Below are 19,108 nucleotides of genomic sequence, written 5' to 3' on the forward strand. Positions count from 1 at the left end.
TTTCTAAATGTAGAAGGAGAAAATTACTGAACGAGGGTTTGAATTTTTCACAAAAAGAAATATTTAGAAAGGAGTTAAACTCATTTTCATTATATTGATTTTTATAGGATATCTCCATGCCTATTTATTAATTTATATATATATATATATATATATATATATTTTGAAATATATACATATAATTAACTAAATAGTATATGTATATATAGGAGATAATAAATAAGAATGTCGGAAAATATTAATAATAATAATAATAATAGTAATAATAATAATAATGGGGCAAATTCTGAAGTAACGAATGAAACAGGTGTTCATGTATATTGCCGTGTAAGACCTCCCAACGAAGCAGAGAGAACAAATGGTAATGGAATTTTATGTGTAAGTGTAAAATCAGAGCAATGTATTGAAATAACAACATCTTCAGCAGATTTAAAAGGTGAGAATGATCCAAAGGAACGTACTTTTTATTTAGATCATATATTTCCAATGGATACTACACAAAGTTATGTATATAAAACCGCTGCGAAACCAATTGTTGATCAATTATTTAAAGGTATTAATGGAACAGTCTTAGCATATGGTCAAACATCAAGTGGTAAAACATTTACTATGGAAGGTGTTATAGGGGATAATGAAAAAATGGGAGTAATTCCAAGGATGGTACATGATGTTTTTGGTATGATAAGTAATGCAGAAGAACATATTGAATTTCAATTGAAAGTATCAATTTGTGAAGTGTATATGGAGCGTATACGTGATTTATTAGATACTAGTGGTACAAAAAATAATTTAAGGATACATGAAGATAAAATACATGGTATATATGTTAAAGATTTAAGTGAATATTATGTAACATCTCCTGAAGAAGTATTTGAATTAATGGCTTTAGGTCATAAACATAGAGCAGTTGCTTCAACTAATATGAATTCATATTCATCAAGATCTCATCTAATATTTATGTTACAATTACAACAAAAGAATGTTTTTGATTCAAGTGTAAAAGTTGGTAGGCTTTTTTTAGTAGATTTAGCAGGATCAGAAAAAATAAGTAAGACTGGTGCAGAAGGTCTTACATTAGATGAAGCAAAAACAATTAATAAGTCATTAAGTTGTCTTGGAAATGTAATAAATGCTTTAACTGATAATAGTAAAAATTATATTCCATATAGGGATTCTAAATTAACAAGGATTTTACAAAATTCATTAGGTGGAAATTCTTTAACTGCATTAATTGTAACCTGTTCTCCTAGTGTAGTTAATGAAGCAGAAACAATTGGAACATTAAGATTTGGAATAAGAGCAAAGATGGTAAAGAATATACCAAAGGTTAATCAACAATATTCTGTTGAACAATTACAAATATTATTATCTGCAGCACAGAAAAAATTATCTGAGAGAGACACATATATTACTTTACTTGAATCTGAAATAAAACGACTTGGTGGAGAAGTTCCAAATCCTAAAGAAATAGATAATAATTTAGATATTGAATCCTCTAATAAAGATGATGATTTAAATAAATTTAAATTAAGAAGTACAAATGAAGATGATGAGATTGACTCTTCTAGTGAATTAGATGAATTGGATGAAGCAAGACAACAGTTAAAACAAAAGAGTGAAGAGATTAGTCAATTACAGCAAAAATTGAGTGAAATATCAGATATTATTAAACAGATTACTGATGACAAAGAGAATTTGAATATGAAGTTAAATGATATTACAAATGAATTGAACCAATCAAAATATCAACAACAAGATCAAAATGAAAAGATACAGCAATTACAATTAACAAATAAATCTCTTGTAAGTGATTTAGAACAATCACATATTCAGAGACAGAAACTTGAACAACAGATAGATTCATTAAAGGCATGTACAATATCTTCTAATAATGAGGATTTAACAAATAAATTATCTAGTTCAGATTTGGATAATGTATCTAATATGAAAAATAATTGTATTTTAAACTTGACATCTAGTAATGAACATAATTCAAGTTTAACTCAGACTTTAAAAGATGAGATTAGCTTATTACGTCAACATTTATTATCAAATTGCATAGGTGAAGATGAGGAAAAAGAAAGAACTGTATTATTAAATGCAATTGATGAAAATATAGCTAAGATTGCTCATTTAGAAAATAAGTTGAATGAAAACCAGAAAGTAATAAAGAAAGCTGATATAGATGATCAAGATGCAAAAGATATGTTGCAAAAAATGTCACAATTAGATACAAGTATGGAACATTTAAGTCAATTATATCAAAAACTTGTTGAACAAAATTTAACGCTTAAATCACAAGGAAAATTGTATGAAAGAAGATTAAGAAGAAAAGAAGAACGAATAAATCAATTAGAAAAGTCTCTTATTGATGCTAAAGCAAAATATACAAAATTGATTTCTCAATGTAACTCATTAACAAAAACTATTGAGAATATTTCTAAATTACGTCCTATTTTTGCAAAGCTTGCTCCTCCAAATATTGTAAGGGGTATTCAAGGTGGTGGTGGAAAGTCATCAATAAAAAGTTTAGAATAAACTTATTTATCTAATAACTGGTCATAAGTAAATATAACGTAATATTGCATTTAAATAATTTTAAGAAAATACTAATATATACTGATTTTGAAATATTTCGGACATTTCCACTTTTTTTTTTCTTATAAATTTATAAATATTTGTTAATATTGAGCCTCATCTTCTAATTCATCCAATCCATCTTCTATATCATATTGCACATATTTCCATGACTTTAATGTGGCCTGAGCTAATAATGAGGCATTTATATTATAAGATTCATTGTCTTTATTACTTTCATTATGTTCATTATGTTCATTATGTTCATTATGTTCATTATGTTCATTATTTTCGTTATTTTCGTTATTGCATATAATTTTTGGATTGAAGAAGTTTACATTATTCAATTGGTCATAAGTTTCTTTATCCTCACCTCTAATTTGTTCATTTCTTCTTCCTAAAACATCATCTAGTGGGATTGTTCTTGTAATAGGAACTGGAGTACCCCAACTTGTTGCTATTGAGCTATGTGTTCTACAAGAACTAAAACGATTTTGTCTTTCAATAGTATAAATTTCTGTACATTCAGATACAGGGATTGATAGACGTTGAGTATTAATTTCACCTAGTGGATAACTTTCTGAAATTGAACCAAGAGAAGTAATTGGAGCATTCTTTGGTAAACATGGAATTCCCATTACAAATCCTGAAGCTACTATACTTGGACTATCAATTTCAGTTTCAAGTTCAATATTATCTATTATTTCTGTAAGTTTTAGTGTTGAAGTTAAATCAGTAACATCAATTTCTTTATCACAAAATGTTATATATCCACTTTGTGGTTCATTACTAAGTTCATTAAAATCCTCAATAATTCTTGCTCTATGTCTACCTACTTTAATTCCAGAATTAAGATATTCATCTAAATTATTATAAATAGAAGGTTGTTTATAATTAGATAGAATATCTATTTCCTTTTTTTGAAATATTGATATTAAAGATTCTATAGAAGTTCTCCAAGGTGGTTTAAATTTAGTATTATATGATTCTTTAAATATTGGTGTTCCATTATATTCTTCAGATAACCAATTTAAATTAACAATAGTTTCAGAATATGATTCATCTATAAAATTTGTGCCTAAGTAATAATTTAATCTATTGCATCCAAAATCTGAAAGTTGCTTAATTACAACATCTAAAGAATCATAATTTAATAATGATGAATCAAGAAAAAAAATAATACATGGTGCTTTATATTTTAAACCAATTTCCATCAATTTAATAAAATCAATTGGATTTACAGATTCTTCATTATAATTATCAAGTAATGAAATAACTACTTGATATAATGTAGTAAAATCGGTTGGTATTATCCTTCTCTGTGAAATTGTTGAAGTAAGTAATAATAATAAAAATGGAAATTGGATACGATAACTTCTATTCCAAAGTTCATTTGATTTTAGAACAAGTTGGGGTAAAAATCCTGTTGAATATCTATCAAGTTTTCCATTAAAAAAATATCCATTCCAACCACTAATAGAAGATAATTTCAATTCTTTATCTTTCAATCCAAAAAAATTATACATTTTTTCTTCAAAATTTCTATGTTTTAAAATATTATATATATTATTAGGATCTATATAAATAATTATATCACCACCACCAATCAATTTATATTCAATTTCATCATCATATAAACCTTTATAAGGATCATTAAATACCATTTCAAAAGCATATATAATAGAATCATATAAGAGCATATCATATATAGACTCAAATTGTCCATTTTTTTTGGTAATATCATTAATGATATTGTTAGTATGAATAAACTCATCTTCTTTAAAATTTGAATTTACTCTACTACTTTTTGATATGGAAATTGCAGACATCTCAATTGATAAATAAAATGTATTATCTATTGGATCAGTTAATTGTTTTTTTTGTAATGATATTGGATATATATCTCTTTTTTTAAATAATATATCCATAGTTATTGTCGGTTCTAGTGGAATTAATACTGGATTGTTTTTTTTTGTTGAATCACTAATGTCACTTTTACCTCCCATATATAGCCATATTAGCCATGTACTTGGATTTTTTATCCATTCTTGTTTACCTAATATTTCAAATTTAGTAATTAATCTAAATAAGTTTTTTTGGAAATTACGATAGAAAATTAGTCCACTCCTATCTACATGAGATATTTCTAAAATAGTATTAAAGTCAAATGCATATTCAAATATGAGTTTATTAATTGCAATTAAGTCTATTCCATTATTGAAATTATTTTTCAGTTTTGAAAAAATCCATGTTGGGAGAAGATCCCCGCTAAATAGTTTATTTCCACTCATTTACTATTATTATAGATATCTCAAGCATATCTCTTATACTCTATTAAATATAATCTGATATTAAAAAGAAAAGAGATAGATCTATTCGTTATTTATTTTCCCTTTTTTTTTTTTTTTTTTTTACTTTTTTTATTTTCTATTTTCCACTTTCTTTTCTTTCTTCCTCTTTCTCTTTAGTACTTCCAAATACTTATCCCCACTAAAGGTGTTGCATACTCCCACATACCGCTACAAGAGTCACCGGTCTATTCTAATATACTAGGTTGGCTATACATGAAAAATAGGTATTGCAATATTTGGCGCTTAAATTTAGTACAATAATAAAACTTCTATAAACAGGATTTATTGATTATATGGAAATTTAAAATTAGACCTTTAATAGTATAAATTTGAATATAATTTATAAATTAGGTAAATAATTATATTAAGATATTCTTTTATAACTTAAAAATATTTTCTTAATATTTATATTGGTCTTATTTACATAATTACTATATTCATATGGAAATTCTTATTATTTACAAAGTTAAGGATCTTTTCTTAATATCATATAATTAGACTTAATATCATTGTCATATATACATGGGACAAGCATCAGTAAAATCTGGTGTTGTAGCTTGGGGATCTTCAGAATATGGCCAATTAGGTGCAATTTATGAAGAATCTAATATTGAACCTAAATTAATAGAGAGCTTACATTCATTTAATAGTATTAAAGAAGTATGTTGTGGAGGTCACCACTCAGCAGTAATTACCCATTCTGGAGAATTAATTGTTTGGGGATATGGTGGATGTGGACAATTAGGGCTTGGTGACTTAAAAGATGTAGTTATTCCAAAAATAATAACTTCAATAAAAAATGTCATTAATGTATCATGTTCAGATAGGCATTCTGCTGCTGTATTAGAAGATGGTAGATTATATACATGGGGATGTAATAAAAGTGGAAAATTAGGTATTGGATCTTTAAATGTCAATTTAAATAATAATATTATTTGTACACCTCAACTAGTTGAAAAATTATTAAATGAAAAAGTAATAAAAGTATCTTGTGGTAGTTTTCATACAGCTTGTTTAACTGATCTTAATAAAGCATATACTTGGGGATTGGGGATGCAAGGTAGATTAGGACATGGTGATACTAATGATATCTATACTCCAAAATTAATAGAATCTCTAGCGGGATTATCTGTTAGAAATATTGTTTGTGGTGGTCATCATACTGCAATTCTATTAAATAATGGAAAGGTATATTTTTGTGGTGGTGGTGCCTTTGGAAAGCTTGGATTTGGTTCAAAAGAAGATATTTATATCCCTAAACTTTTACAAGGACCACTAACTGATAAATTTATTAAGGAAGTATCACTTGGATATCAACATTCTGCTGTAATAACTACAAAAGGAAAAGTTTATACTTGGGGACAAGGTGGTAGATTAGGTCATATTTATAATGGTCCTGAACCAGATATTTTATCTCCCAAGCTTGTAGAAAAATTAAATTCTATTATTGCAGTTAATATATCTTGTGGTCATTCTCATACAGTTGTAATAAGTAATATTGGTGATGTATATGCTTGGGGTGTAACTAGAAATTTAGGTCATGGTACTATAGATTCTAAACCAAATGATCCTACATTACATCCTATTTTACAGAATAAAAATATTGTTCAAGTATCTTGTGGTAAAACACATACGATTGCATTATCAGATATTGAATTATTAATAAATAAAGTGAATTCATCTCTTACAACTAATTTTAATGAAAAAAAAATTCCAAATTTAAATTATAAAGGTGATGAGAATTTTTTTGAAGTATCCGAAGTTATTGATAATTTAATATCTAATAAAATTAAATATAATATGGACAAATATAATTGTATAACAGATACTGAAAAAATTAATTATTTACTATGTGAATTAAAACGGAAAGAAGAACATAATATTATATTACTTAATTTATTACAAATAGCATTAAGAGAATTAGAAAATCTTCAAAAAGAAATCAAAAAAGTATAGAAAAAAAAACTATAAATTATATTATATTCCTATTATAATAATATATCTAATATTTATCTATGTTCTTTTTCTTCAATTATCTTCTTTATTTGATTCCATTCTCGTCTACTAGACTTTTTTATATTATTACGTCTTTTCTTTATTTTATGAATTAATTCTTCATCATCATTTGTTTCGTAAAATATCTCTCCATCTATGTCTTGATAACATTCTACATAATAATCACATTTATTTTTTTCTTTTTTATATATATTTTGATCAATATTTTTATTAATAGGACCTGATCTAGCAAAAATGAAATATTCTCTTGATATACCATCTATTTTTAATGATTGTCTTCCTCTTAATTTTTCTTCTTTATAAATCAATTCATCTTGTTTTAATATTGATTTATTTTCAATATATTTATTTGAATCAATATCAAATTTATCATCTTTATCATTATTTTGATTATTATCTTCAAAAGGAGATAAATTATATCTTTCAAGAGAACTTTCACGTTTATTATTATTATTATTATTATTATCATCACCATATATATTATCTTTTATATAATTATATTTAATAAAATCACAATCCTTAAGACCACCTACTTCATTAAATATATCTTCATCTGATTCATTATTAATATTCAAATTTAATTTGGAATACTCTATATTATTAAGATCAATATGCTTAATTAAAAATATTGTATTATCTTTTTTATCACCATTTTGGGTTTTTTTATTTAAAGCACAGTCTATAATAATATTTGTCTCTATATCAGAAAAAAGCCAATCACATTGTAATCTATCAGAATTATTTAATATATTAGATATTACTGTTATAGGAATATTTGATGAATTTACTTCAAGATTATATTTATAACTAATTCTTTTAAATTTATTATTATCTTTGTTATTATCTTTAATTTCCTTATAAAGTAATTCATTCAAATTCTCATCGAAATTAATATTATGTGGATGTAAATAATTTAATGGTAACAAATTAACCGATCTCTTAATATTATTATCCATTTCATGTTATAATTATCTTTCAAATTTTTTATATTCAATTCTTTTTTTTAGAAAAGGACATGATATTGCTAAATAATTAGAATTGGAGTTAGAATTATGTTTGTAATCATCAAGAGTATTCCTATCAAATGTCTTTGGAGGATTATATATATCCAAATTAAAAGGTTGATATACAATCCGTTTTAAATTAGTATACTTATCTATATGATTTGGATTAGAATACTTTGAATTATCTTTTTCTTCTCTATTATAATTATCTTCACTATATTGGCGCCTATTATTATTAATACATGTTAATTCTGTATTTTTTTTTTTAGTATCTATAGGAGAAATTTTATATAAGTATGATTCATTATTATTATTCTGATTATTTATTGTATTATTGTGATATTTATACGAAGTCTTATCTTCTAAATTATCTTCAAGATTCGTAGATAAAGTTTTTTTATTATCTAATAATATATCTGAAATTAATTTATTAGAATCATTACTTATAATTTTATTATCTAAATATAATTGACTAAATTTTTTTGATTTCATTGGAGATTGATTAAGATTAGTATATTCATTATTATTATTAATTGATTTTTCATATTTTTTATTAATTCTTATTTCGTGAACTTTATGTTTTTCAATTACTCCAGGATTATAAGATATACGTGGATGATAATTAGATACTAATGGGGTACCATCAGGAATAAAATATAAAGAATCATAATGTGTGTCACCATAATAGAGTAATCTTAATGGCCATAATCCTTTAACATAGGAATCTCTATCATTTGCATTAGAAGATGTCACTATTGCAATTCTTTGTAAAAAACAACTACGTGACTGTATAATATAATTCATTGAATTACATTTCGTATCTTTATTATTTTTTATGTAATTTTGTTTATTTGTAATTAATTTCATATCATCAACTATTTGGAATATATGAATAGGTACATTATATAATTCACAAAGTGCTTGAAGTTCAATATTATCACCCCAAACTCCTAAGCATCGCTTATTATTAATATAACTATCTATATTAGGATACTCATGTATAAAATCAGAAAATTTATCTTTATTAATTTCAATATAATCCATGCAATAGGATCTAATAATTTCATGATTTTCACTATTTCCATATAATTGATCACTTATAGCTCGAAACAAACAATTACCATCACCAATTATATCCCTAATATAAACTTCATAACTTGAGAAATATTGTTCAAGCATAGTTCTAACTATTTTAAAACAATCTCTTCACGCAAAATTTACCAATACGCGCGAATTATAAAGGAATTATTTAATACCTATAATATTTAAGAAATAGGAACATTAAGATAACAAATTATTGATTATACTAATTTAGTAGATATCTAACAAGACTTATCATAATAATGAATTATTAAGACTTTGTAACTTTTTAAAGCCCTTATATATAAATTTATGAAGTAATCTTGAAACTTCTTTATAGTATATACACCATATTGTATATTAAGTTGAATAAATTAAAAAAGAAGAAAAATAAAAAAGTTTTCTTTTTTTTTTCCTCCATTCTAAAACTAATAAAAAAGAAAAAAGTTGACAGAACAGATACAAGTAATGATATAATTACTTGTAATAATTAAAACATTCTAATATCAATTTATTATTAATAATGAAAATATATTGTAAATGGCATTCAGACTAATTAACTGGACTTTCTGAATGTGAGGCTGATACACACCTTCTATTAACAGGTGAATAACTTCTGACATTATCATAGTTAACTTCACTAGATATATCTCTTGTTTCTGTACTAGTATTCTCTCTATTACTTGATTTCCAATGAGAAATATCAGAATCTGTCTCTACACTTCTTTCTTCTTCTCTTCTTAGATAATGATCCCCACTTCGATAATTATCACTATATTTCCTCCTATCATCAATTCTTCTATAATCATATTTTCTATCACTACATCTCCTATCATCTCTTATATAAGGTGATTTAGATCTTCTAGAATAATGGAAATCTCTTGATCTATAAGATGAATGACGTCTATATGGATCAAAACGATAGTGAGAACTATTATATCTTGAATCAGTTGATCTTCTAGTATAGTAATTCTCATTATCTCTATGTCTCATAGATTCTGGAGACTTCCTTCCTTCTTGAGCAAAAGTTACATGGATTTGAGAACCATCTAAATTTGCTCCATTCATACGTTGAATTGCAGCCAAGGCATCTGATTCTTCTACATATTCAACAAATCCAAAACCTCGTGGTCTTCTTGTATGAAAGTCAACTGGTAAATATACATCACGTATTTGTCCGAATCTCTCAAATACCCTGCGAACTAATGATGGTGGAGTCTCAAATCTCAAAGATCTTATTAACAGTGATCTACGTGGATCTCTATAACCACGACTATTCCCTGGCATGAATTAAACTAATTTTCTCTAAAATCAGTTTAATTTGTTTTAATGTTACTAGTAAAGCTCGAGGTTTAGCACCTTTTCCACAACAACAACCCACAATATTGCCGCAACTTTTGACCGCTAATATCGAGAAATAAATTGATAATAGGAGAATTTTTCCATGATAATGACTTTATAAAGATGGATCTATACATGTATTAAATTATAATGATATATTTGTACTTTTGTTATATTGTTAGTATATTTTATAAGATATAATAAATAAATCTGTAATTTAATTTATATACAAATTATTAATAGCAGAATTTATATGTTACTATTAAATACTTATAATTTTCAATTAAATATTATATAATATAATTATTCCTTTCTTTCTAAATTATTTCTATTCAACCTTTATTGATATATCTTATCCCTAATAAACCTAAAATAAATAAACTTGTAAATACAACACCAATTAAAATCCATCCTAGGGTAGAGTCTTGAAATTGATTATTTAAGGTAATTTCTGTTACAGGACGCTGTGGTCTAGCATAATACCGTTTCCGCCATTCCCCTATTGCCATTGTTTCACGTGTTGATCCATGATTATAACCACTTTTTTGTAATGTCTTTATCTTGTTATCAATGATTGTTTGTTGGTTTTTAGGAAGAAATATATAATTTGTTTGTGAACCTTCTATACCAGGATATACCATTTGTGATAAATGTAATTTTTGTTGTCTTGCCCTATACTGTAGATCTGAAAGAATATTGTTATTTTTCTCATTTTTTATTGTTGGAGTTACTTTTGATTTGTCTTCTATATTTTCACTTAATTCTATTTCTTGATCTGATTCCGTTAATTGTTCTGCTTCATTTTCTTTATTATATTTATCTAATTCACCTTTATACTTTTTATCTTCTTGATAATCACTTGTATCTAGACTAGTTTGAACATCATCAGATTCTTCATCCTCTTCACTACTATCTAAATTTTGTTTATAACCTGATAATTGAGCATACCCTTCTTGCATACTAATGCAAGAAATTGTTTGAAAAAATTTGAATATAAGTAGAGAAAGTATAAAGTACTTTAACTTCATAACTTCATTATATATTATAAAGTAATATTACAATATTCATTATATTTAAGTGCACAGTATTTGTGTGTAATAATTATTTAATTCACACTAAAATTAATATTAGTAAAAGACATATTTTTTTAAGAAAATATTTTTTTTTTTTATTCTTATTGAATTAAATTTTATAATAATATTTTGTTATATTATACAATATATCATTCCCTTTAAATATTTGATCTTAGTAAACTTGGAACTATAAATAATAGTAAATATATTGATAAATCATTGGTTTTATTATTAATATTTACTTATATAACTATGAAGATAAATCTAGAATTAGAGAAATCTTAGTAATAAACATAAATCATTCTTTTTGAAATATAACTTTATTAATATATATAGATTTAAAATATTTTGACATTCTATATATTTACAAAAGTAGAAAGAAAAGTGGCAATTTAAAATATTAGAATATATGGTTAATATTATTAATTGAATCTATTGCTAATATTTATATAATATTAACTTTTAATCACTATTTAACTTAGTTACCTAAATAAAATATAGCGCTTAAATATTTCTATTAAATAAGCGCCTTTTTTTTTTTTTTCTTTTTCTTTATTTTTTTAAAAAAAAAACTGGTTAAATTTGTCAAGAGTTACTATTATAGAAAGAACCGAAATGCTTCTTCAGTAAATATTTGGTGATATTTTTTTCTTTATATCATATATATTAAATACAACTAAGATTATATTAATGAAATACTTCAATAGATATTATATCATATTTTTTTTTCTAATATTATTGGGATATATCTTGGATTCTATTAATTGTAACTTAATTGATGAATTTTGTATTAATAATAATATAACAAGATCTGAACTTGAAGAGGAAGCTACTTTAGCAGGGGTAAATATTGAAAAGTTTATTGAAATTATGATGTTACAAGCAGAAGAAAGCTCAAGTGATTCAAAAGATACAATCTCTGAACCATTGATTAAACAAAAATTTGCTACCAATAATGAGGATAATATAACTACAACCAAAATTCAAGAAGCTAATACTAGTCATGCAGAAAAAAAACTTATTGATAGTAAAGTGACAAATACAATAAAGCAATTAGAAGATAGTTTTTCTGATGATATGAAGTCTAAATGTATTAAATCAATTAATAATCCTGAAGAATCAGATATTAAGCAAACTATTAAAATATTACCTCAAAATACTTTACAACAAGTTCATACAAATAATTCACCTGTAGGGACTCAACTTAATCAACAGACTTCACATCCAAAAGTAATAAACCAGAAAATATTAAAACCAACAATTATTGAATCTAAGATTAAGCCATTGAATATAAAAGATACAGGTTATAAATTTCAAAAAGTTCATATTAATGATGAAAATAAATTGAAAGATAAATTAATAAAGACTCATTTTAAAAATAATGAAAATGTTAAATATGTTTTGGTAGATGAAGGAATTGAAGAATTGTTTATAGTAAAACCTCGAAAAAGATCAAAGAAACCTATAATTAGGAGACCAAAAGAGAATCCTTTATTTGTTGAGAAAATATATAAGATTCAAGTTCCCAAGGAGATAATACAATTACCTCCACAAAAACGTATTATATATCCCCCAATTCCAAAATTTCCAATTCCTAATCAAGTTTTACCTCAGCAACAGATTGTACAACCAGATAATAATATATCAAAACCACAAACATATCAAAACTCCATATTTGGTCCTATTTTTGTTGCAGTATGTGCTGCAATACTAGTTATAATTTGTATAATTAGTGGTCTATGTTTTTGTGGAACTTCTAGAAGTTCATCACAAGTAATTAAAGAATTTAGACCACAACCCCAGCAGACAACAGTATCAGCTCAACCACTTCAGCCTTATCAACCTCAATTGGTAGGATATGCCATTTTACCTAATATAAATTGAATTTATAAATGATAATTTTCTTTGAGTTAATTTTTTCGAGGACTATTGTTTTGTCTAGTATGTGTAATTCCTCAAATTAAATACCTAATAATATATTATTATATTGTCATATTTTAGGAGTTTAAAACCTAAATAGTTTTACTTTGGTATATGAAGATGATTATAAATGACTATATAAAATACTTTCTTAAATTTACTAGATTAAAACTCAGATATTCTCTTTTTTATAATCTATATAATTAATAAAACTAACTTTAGAAGAAAAAGAGAAAAAAAAGACAACTCAATAGAAGGTAATTTGTTTAGTAATATGACTTCTAGTGAAAATCCGTCACTTTATTTTTTTCTTTTTTTCTTTTTGCTATTAATCCCATTATTATAATAATAAAATTTCTGTAATAATACTAACAATGCCACACTATTAATTAACAAATAATATTAAAAATATAATTTCGTATTATTTAATCTTTCTATTATTTAGAATTTACAAACTAAGTATAATACTTATATCTCAGTAAACTTAGGTTTAAAGGGCGCTAAAATATTATGTAGATTCTGCATGCGACCAAAGTTTATTCAATTATGTAATAGAATTAATTTATATAGACAGTAAAGTATAATAATACTAGATTTTTGTTTTTGGGTATAATTCTATTTTTCAATAATAAAATATTTATGTTTTACTTTATTTATATTACTAAATAGTTAAGTTTTATTATGAAAAAGTAAAAGAAAAATTGTGGGGTTAGGTTAAAGGCGGTTTTATATAGGCCCCACTTTTATTTTGTGGTCCAGTCTACATGAAGTTATTTATCTTCCTCTCTACTGTATCTTTTTCTTCTTCTTTTCCATACTTTTTTTTGTCTATATAAAGAAAGGGAACTTAAATGATTGAATTAAATGGTTAATTAATATTACTACTATAATAAGTACTTTGCAAGCATGAGTGAAATGCCAAAAACGTTAACTATTCCAAGTCATTTACGGCTTGATTCATTATCATTAACAAACTTTCCTACTGGATTTACCCCTCGTAGTGAAGTAAAGTCTTCAATAAAAGATAATAATACTTTACTTAATGGAATCGAAAGGGGGATTCTAGAGCAATTGCCTGTTGGTAGGTCATTCAGAACTTCTATTCGTGTTAATCGTGATGTTCCCACTTTACTTAGCACTAGATCAAATCCCAGTAATTCAATATTCAATATATCTGAAGGTATACCGAAGAAGCCTATAAATTCAAAAGTAACAAAACCTAAAGCTTTTGAATTTGCTACAACTGGGAGGGCAGAATATAGATCACGACAGTTAAGTAAACCACTTAGTTCATTAAATTTGAATTTACACAAAATTAATCAATATAATATACCTAATGGGCCATTATCAGTACGATCTGCTACATCTGTTGGAGCTGAATCTCGCTGTAGTAATAGATCATCTAAAACAACAGTTCCTAAACCATTTAATTTTTCTACTAATGCTAGAGCTATTAGCCGATCAAAATGTATATTAGAAAAGTTGAATAAGTTTGAGGGTAAATTATCGAATAAAAGAGATGATACTTTCAATGTAGCAGTATTATCTAAAAATGAAGAATATAATGAAGATAAACGTTTAAATAATATTGTTGAATCAATGAAGAAGTGTGTAGGAAATATTGATAATAATTTACCTATATGTAATGATAGATATAAATTTACTTTAAAAACAAGTTCTCAAATTAAAGAGGTTACTAAACCTATATCACCTAAATTTGCAACAAAAGCTCGTTTTGAGAAAAAGAAAACTCAACCTGTAGTTGAGGGAAATTGTATGAATAATGATGCACTTTATCAAAAATTATGTAAAGATGTGCATCCTAATATAATACAACCAAGAATTCAGGGAGCTAAGATGAATCCGATGACTTTATCTAAATATGATGTAAAATTAGGAGAAAAACATATTGACAGGAACTTTCCAGGAAATAAATGTTTGAATATAAATAAAAAAAAGAATAGTAATATATCAAATATAGCATTAGATTCTATAAAAAATATATGCATTACACCGAAGGAGAATTTAAGTATTAATTGTGATGAAAATAATGAATTAAATTTAAGAGAAATTGAAGATTCTGAAGCAATAAAATCATCGCTACCCCCATTACGTGGTTTTTTATCAATGAGTAGTTTGGTGAGCAATGGTAGATTATCTTCAGATGAAAAACTTTCTAATAAAAAAAGTGAGAAGTGGGAAGTAAATTATATACAAAATAAACAACTAATTAAGGACTTTTCTGCATTTCCAGGTATAAATGACAATGGAGATACTATAATTAGTCAGGATTCTGATGACTTATATACTAATAATAATCACAGTATTCATACAATAAATGCACGTGATAAGAATATTCCTATTAATTGGAAATTTCAGGCGACTATTGCAAGGAAACAATTGGAAGAGTTAATTAGTCCAAATAGTGACTCACAAATATTAGATGAAGAGATACCATGTATAACTGATATAATCAAAGTACAAAGTGAAAGTCTTGGTTTTGATGTTAATGAAGAGATTAGAACCCCTATTGTTCGTAAATTTTAAGGAATATTAGAATACCAGGGTTATATTTTTTTATCCTTAAATACAATATTTATTTTTAGAGAGAAAAAAAATCTAAGGGATGGACTTTTTATATTGCTAGGCTATTTTACACCTGATACTTTTTATTTCTTTTTTTAGATGAATTTATTAATCACTTATTTCCAAATTTGCTCTGCTTAGAGTCCCAATAAAGATTTCTTAATCCAAGTAAATTTTCTAATCCACTAGATTTGCATGTTTTTCTGCAAAATTTACATGATATCACCAGGGGTTGTATTGAACTGCTATTACCATTGAGATTTTCGTGCCAATATGGTGAATCCTTAGCAATAATCTCAATATCAAGAAATCTATAATATTCCTTAATAGGGATAATATAGAAACCATTGTATTCATCAATAGAATACCACTCAATGCCATTCAAAATAGTAATAAAAACAGCTGGATTTACCATTACTTCTCCAATATTATTTGAAAATTTAGTATTGTCTCTTATGTTACTATACAAGATTCTTGAGTCAATTGGTTGCAAAATACAATGTTCAGAATTTGGATTTCTATAACTACTAAAAGATATTGGGATAGGATAAAATATTGAGCCATGTAAAACTGATCTAGTATCTCTTCTACTCAGAAATTCATTACTCCACCAACCTCCTTCCCAATCTACACATATTTTCTCAATTCTCAATATAACTATATGTCCATATAATAAAACTAAGCAAAATTTGTGATTACAGGAGAGATATGGAACTTGTATTAATGTTAATAACTCGTTTTCAAATAAAAAATCGAGATCTATTGAACTATACATGCAATTTGGTACTGATTTTGAAAGTTTTGCTGGTATTTTGTATACTTCCTCATCTGTAGGCATAAATAAATTTTCAACTACATCATTTGCATCAAAATCACTTAAAGCAATTGTAATTTTTTGTAGGTAAGTTTCCAAAATAGTAAATCCACGTCTTAATTCATACAAGTACACCAACCATGTTCCGCAAGTTACACGTGCTGCCAAATCGGATGATGTCAAATAATCATTATGTGGTAATAACCATTCATAAATATCCTCTATATCTAATTTACTCACATATTTTATTTTTTTATGTTTGTCTTCTATTTTATTCAAATTATATTGAATGGATTCATCATCTTTTATTCCATTTAATATTGATTTCTGTCCTAATTGCCTTAGAAGAGATGTTGATGGATCATTTAAAGTCAGTACTTCATCCCAAATACCACCATTATTATATATTATTTGTGATGTCATTCTTTGATCTTTTGGTTGTATATTTCTGCTTATTACAGACACATTACATGATAATGAATTCCTGTGCCATAATGACATAAAAAAAGATACTAAGGCCATAAAGGTCGTACCTCCTATACTTTTTGTTTTATAATCATTATCTTCTTTTGCAATTAATAAATTAGGGCTGATATCTTTTACTTCATTTATATTATTTATTAAATTGCAAAAATTCGGTATATTCGGTGAATATCCATCTTTTTTATCGTTCTCAAACAAAGTTATATATTGTGAGTCTATATCAGTATTAACTAAACTCTTCTGTGAAGAATTTAAATGTAAATTTAAAAGTAGTTGCTTTGCAGGTCTCCATATGTTCTCCATATCTTGCTGTTGTGATCTAACTGGGTTATTATTAACATTACAATGTACAAAAGCTAATAATAACCAAACAATACAGGGCATCCCACCATCACGTGCTACTGGTAATTTTCTTATATATAACCAATATTTAATTAATCTTAATACAGGTCGTAATTCAGGATATGATATTAGTACACATTGAAATAGAACAGAGTGTAATAGAGAGGTATAAATATTTATTGAAATATCACATTCTGTCTTAAAACCAGGTGACTTACTTCTAATAATCATTACAGGAACTTTAGCTGTATCAATTACATTTATTTCCATACCCATCAGATAGTTTTCTAAGTACCAAGATGATCCACAGTTTGTATGTAAATTTGATGAATTACAACATATACATCTATCATCATGTTTTCTTCTTAATAATTGGAATTGTGCTGACATCTTATATAGAGCTGTTCGTGGATCAAATGGAGCAAAGACTACAATATCTATATCACTCATTTCTGAATCAATATCTACTGCAGCAGAACCTGTTGTAAATATTCTTGCAGATACACCAAATGTTGCCTTTACTAGATATTCAGCACATTGAAGAAGTATTGATTTCTCTATCTTTTTAAGTGAACTTGGTGTTATATTTTTTAATAAACCATTAAGTGCACCATCTATAAGTTCAAAAATCTTCTTCGGATTTTTCTTTTCTAAAAATACTTTTGATGTATTAGAATTTGGTGAGCACTTTATATTTGTGAACTCAGAAAAACTTTTATATGAAACAGGTGTTCCACAATAAAAGCTAGATTTCTCAGAAGTAATTTGATCTGTATCAGTATTATTTGTAGGTGGTGATTCAATATCCTCTGTGCTCACTTTATCTTTACAGTTTTGCTCTATATCCCCGATTTTACCTTGCTTTCCGCAAATTAAGTCTTCATCCTCTTCAATCATATGATTAGAAGTTGAAGGTAATGGTGAAACTGTCATTGTCCACAAGTTTCTAATTTACTAGAATATCTTACATTTTAAAGGTATATATTATAAATTTAACTGTAGAGGCGTGTCCGCATTCAAGCGAGCATCAGTTCCTAGACGAGCATAAAGATGAAATTACTTCTAAATCATAGATTTATAATATTTCAAAATAGTATAGTTTAGTAATATTTTATAAATAAATGAATTACAGTATATTAATTCTTTATAAAGTTAATTATTTTGTATATTTCCCACTTATATTTTGTCTACTTATGAATTAAAGTATTCAAACTTAATGATCTTATTTCTTAAATAATATGTATTATACTTATGTACCTATACAATATATATAAGAAATAAATCAAATTATGCCACACTATTATCTTTCCACCCTTTCCCTCTTACACCTAAATAAAAAGGTGGTAAAATAATTGTTGAAATATGTATAAAAAGATGTATCTGTAAAAATATAGATAATAAGATGACTTTGGTGATTTATCAAAACACAATATAAGACCCAAAAGAGTGAATTTCAGTTTTTTAAGAAGACATTATTTAAAATTATATTAGGTTGTAATTTTTCCTTTACAGAAAATTAAT

At 25.6% G+C, this 19,108-nt stretch overlaps 9 protein-coding genes across 9 annotated transcripts; 4 read left to right on the plus strand and 5 right to left on the minus strand.

The window, feature by feature from the left end:
* Nucleotides 1-225: 225 nt before the first annotated feature.
* On the plus strand, nt 226-2,538 carry cand_005520 (kinesin motor domain-containing protein; the record flags this gene model as incomplete). Its single annotated transcript, XM_067210793.1, has 1 exon — nt 226-2,538. One exon carries the CDS (start codon nt 226-228, stop codon nt 2,536-2,538), a length of 2,313 nt encoding a protein of 770 aa, XP_067068000.1.
* Nucleotides 2,539-2,681: 143 nt separating this feature from the next.
* cand_005530 (uncharacterized protein) lies at nt 2,682-4,868 on the minus strand (the record flags this gene model as incomplete). Its single annotated transcript, XM_067210794.1, has 1 exon — nt 2,682-4,868. One exon carries the CDS (start codon nt 4,866-4,868, stop codon nt 2,682-2,684), a length of 2,187 nt encoding a protein of 728 aa, XP_067068001.1.
* A 582-nt stretch (nt 4,869-5,450) lies between these two features.
* cand_005540 (regulator of chromosome condensation family protein) lies at nt 5,451-6,884 on the plus strand (the record flags this gene model as incomplete). Its single annotated transcript, XM_067210795.1, has 1 exon — nt 5,451-6,884. One exon carries the CDS (start codon nt 5,451-5,453, stop codon nt 6,882-6,884), a length of 1,434 nt encoding a protein of 477 aa, XP_067068002.1.
* Nucleotides 6,885-6,937: 53 nt separating this feature from the next.
* Nucleotides 6,938-9,127, minus strand: cand_005550 (OTU-like cysteine protease family protein; the record flags this gene model as incomplete). The annotated part of the gene is made up of 2 exons (XM_067210796.1): nt 6,938-7,731; nt 7,960-9,127. The coding sequence occupies 2 exons, from the start codon at nt 9,125-9,127 to the stop codon at nt 6,938-6,940; spliced, it is 1,962 nt and encodes a 653-aa protein (XP_067068003.1).
* Nucleotides 9,128-9,580: 453 nt separating this feature from the next.
* cand_005560 (RNA recognition family protein) lies at nt 9,581-10,315 on the minus strand (the record flags this gene model as incomplete). The annotated part of the gene is made up of 1 exon (XM_067210797.1): nt 9,581-10,315. The coding sequence occupies one exon, from the start codon at nt 10,313-10,315 to the stop codon at nt 9,581-9,583; it is 735 nt and encodes a 244-aa protein (XP_067068004.1).
* A 386-nt stretch (nt 10,316-10,701) lies between these two features.
* On the minus strand, nt 10,702-11,328 carry cand_005570 (uncharacterized protein; the record flags this gene model as incomplete). The annotated part of the gene is made up of 1 exon (XM_067210798.1): nt 10,702-11,328. The coding sequence occupies one exon, from the start codon at nt 11,326-11,328 to the stop codon at nt 10,702-10,704; it is 627 nt and encodes a 208-aa protein (XP_067068005.1).
* Nucleotides 11,329-12,132: 804 nt separating this feature from the next.
* cand_005580 (uncharacterized protein) lies at nt 12,133-13,326 on the plus strand (the record flags this gene model as incomplete). The annotated part of the gene is made up of 1 exon (XM_067210799.1): nt 12,133-13,326. The coding sequence occupies one exon, from the start codon at nt 12,133-12,135 to the stop codon at nt 13,324-13,326; it is 1,194 nt and encodes a 397-aa protein (XP_067068006.1).
* Nucleotides 13,327-14,268: 942 nt separating this feature from the next.
* Nucleotides 14,269-15,909, plus strand: cand_005590 (uncharacterized protein; the record flags this gene model as incomplete). Its single annotated transcript, XM_067210800.1, has 1 exon — nt 14,269-15,909. One exon carries the CDS (start codon nt 14,269-14,271, stop codon nt 15,907-15,909), a length of 1,641 nt encoding a protein of 546 aa, XP_067068007.1.
* Nucleotides 15,910-16,060: 151 nt separating this feature from the next.
* Nucleotides 16,061-18,520, minus strand: cand_005600 (uncharacterized protein; the record flags this gene model as incomplete). The annotated part of the gene is made up of 1 exon (XM_067210801.1): nt 16,061-18,520. One exon carries the CDS (start codon nt 18,518-18,520, stop codon nt 16,061-16,063), a length of 2,460 nt encoding a protein of 819 aa, XP_067068008.1.
* Nucleotides 18,521-19,108: the final 588 nt, after the last annotated feature.

Source organism: Cryptosporidium andersoni, assembly GCF_001865355.1.
Source record: "Cryptosporidium andersoni isolate 30847 chromosome Unknown contig_28, whole genome shotgun sequence".
Taxonomy (NCBI): domain Eukaryota; phylum Apicomplexa; class Conoidasida; order Eucoccidiorida; family Cryptosporidiidae; genus Cryptosporidium; species Cryptosporidium andersoni.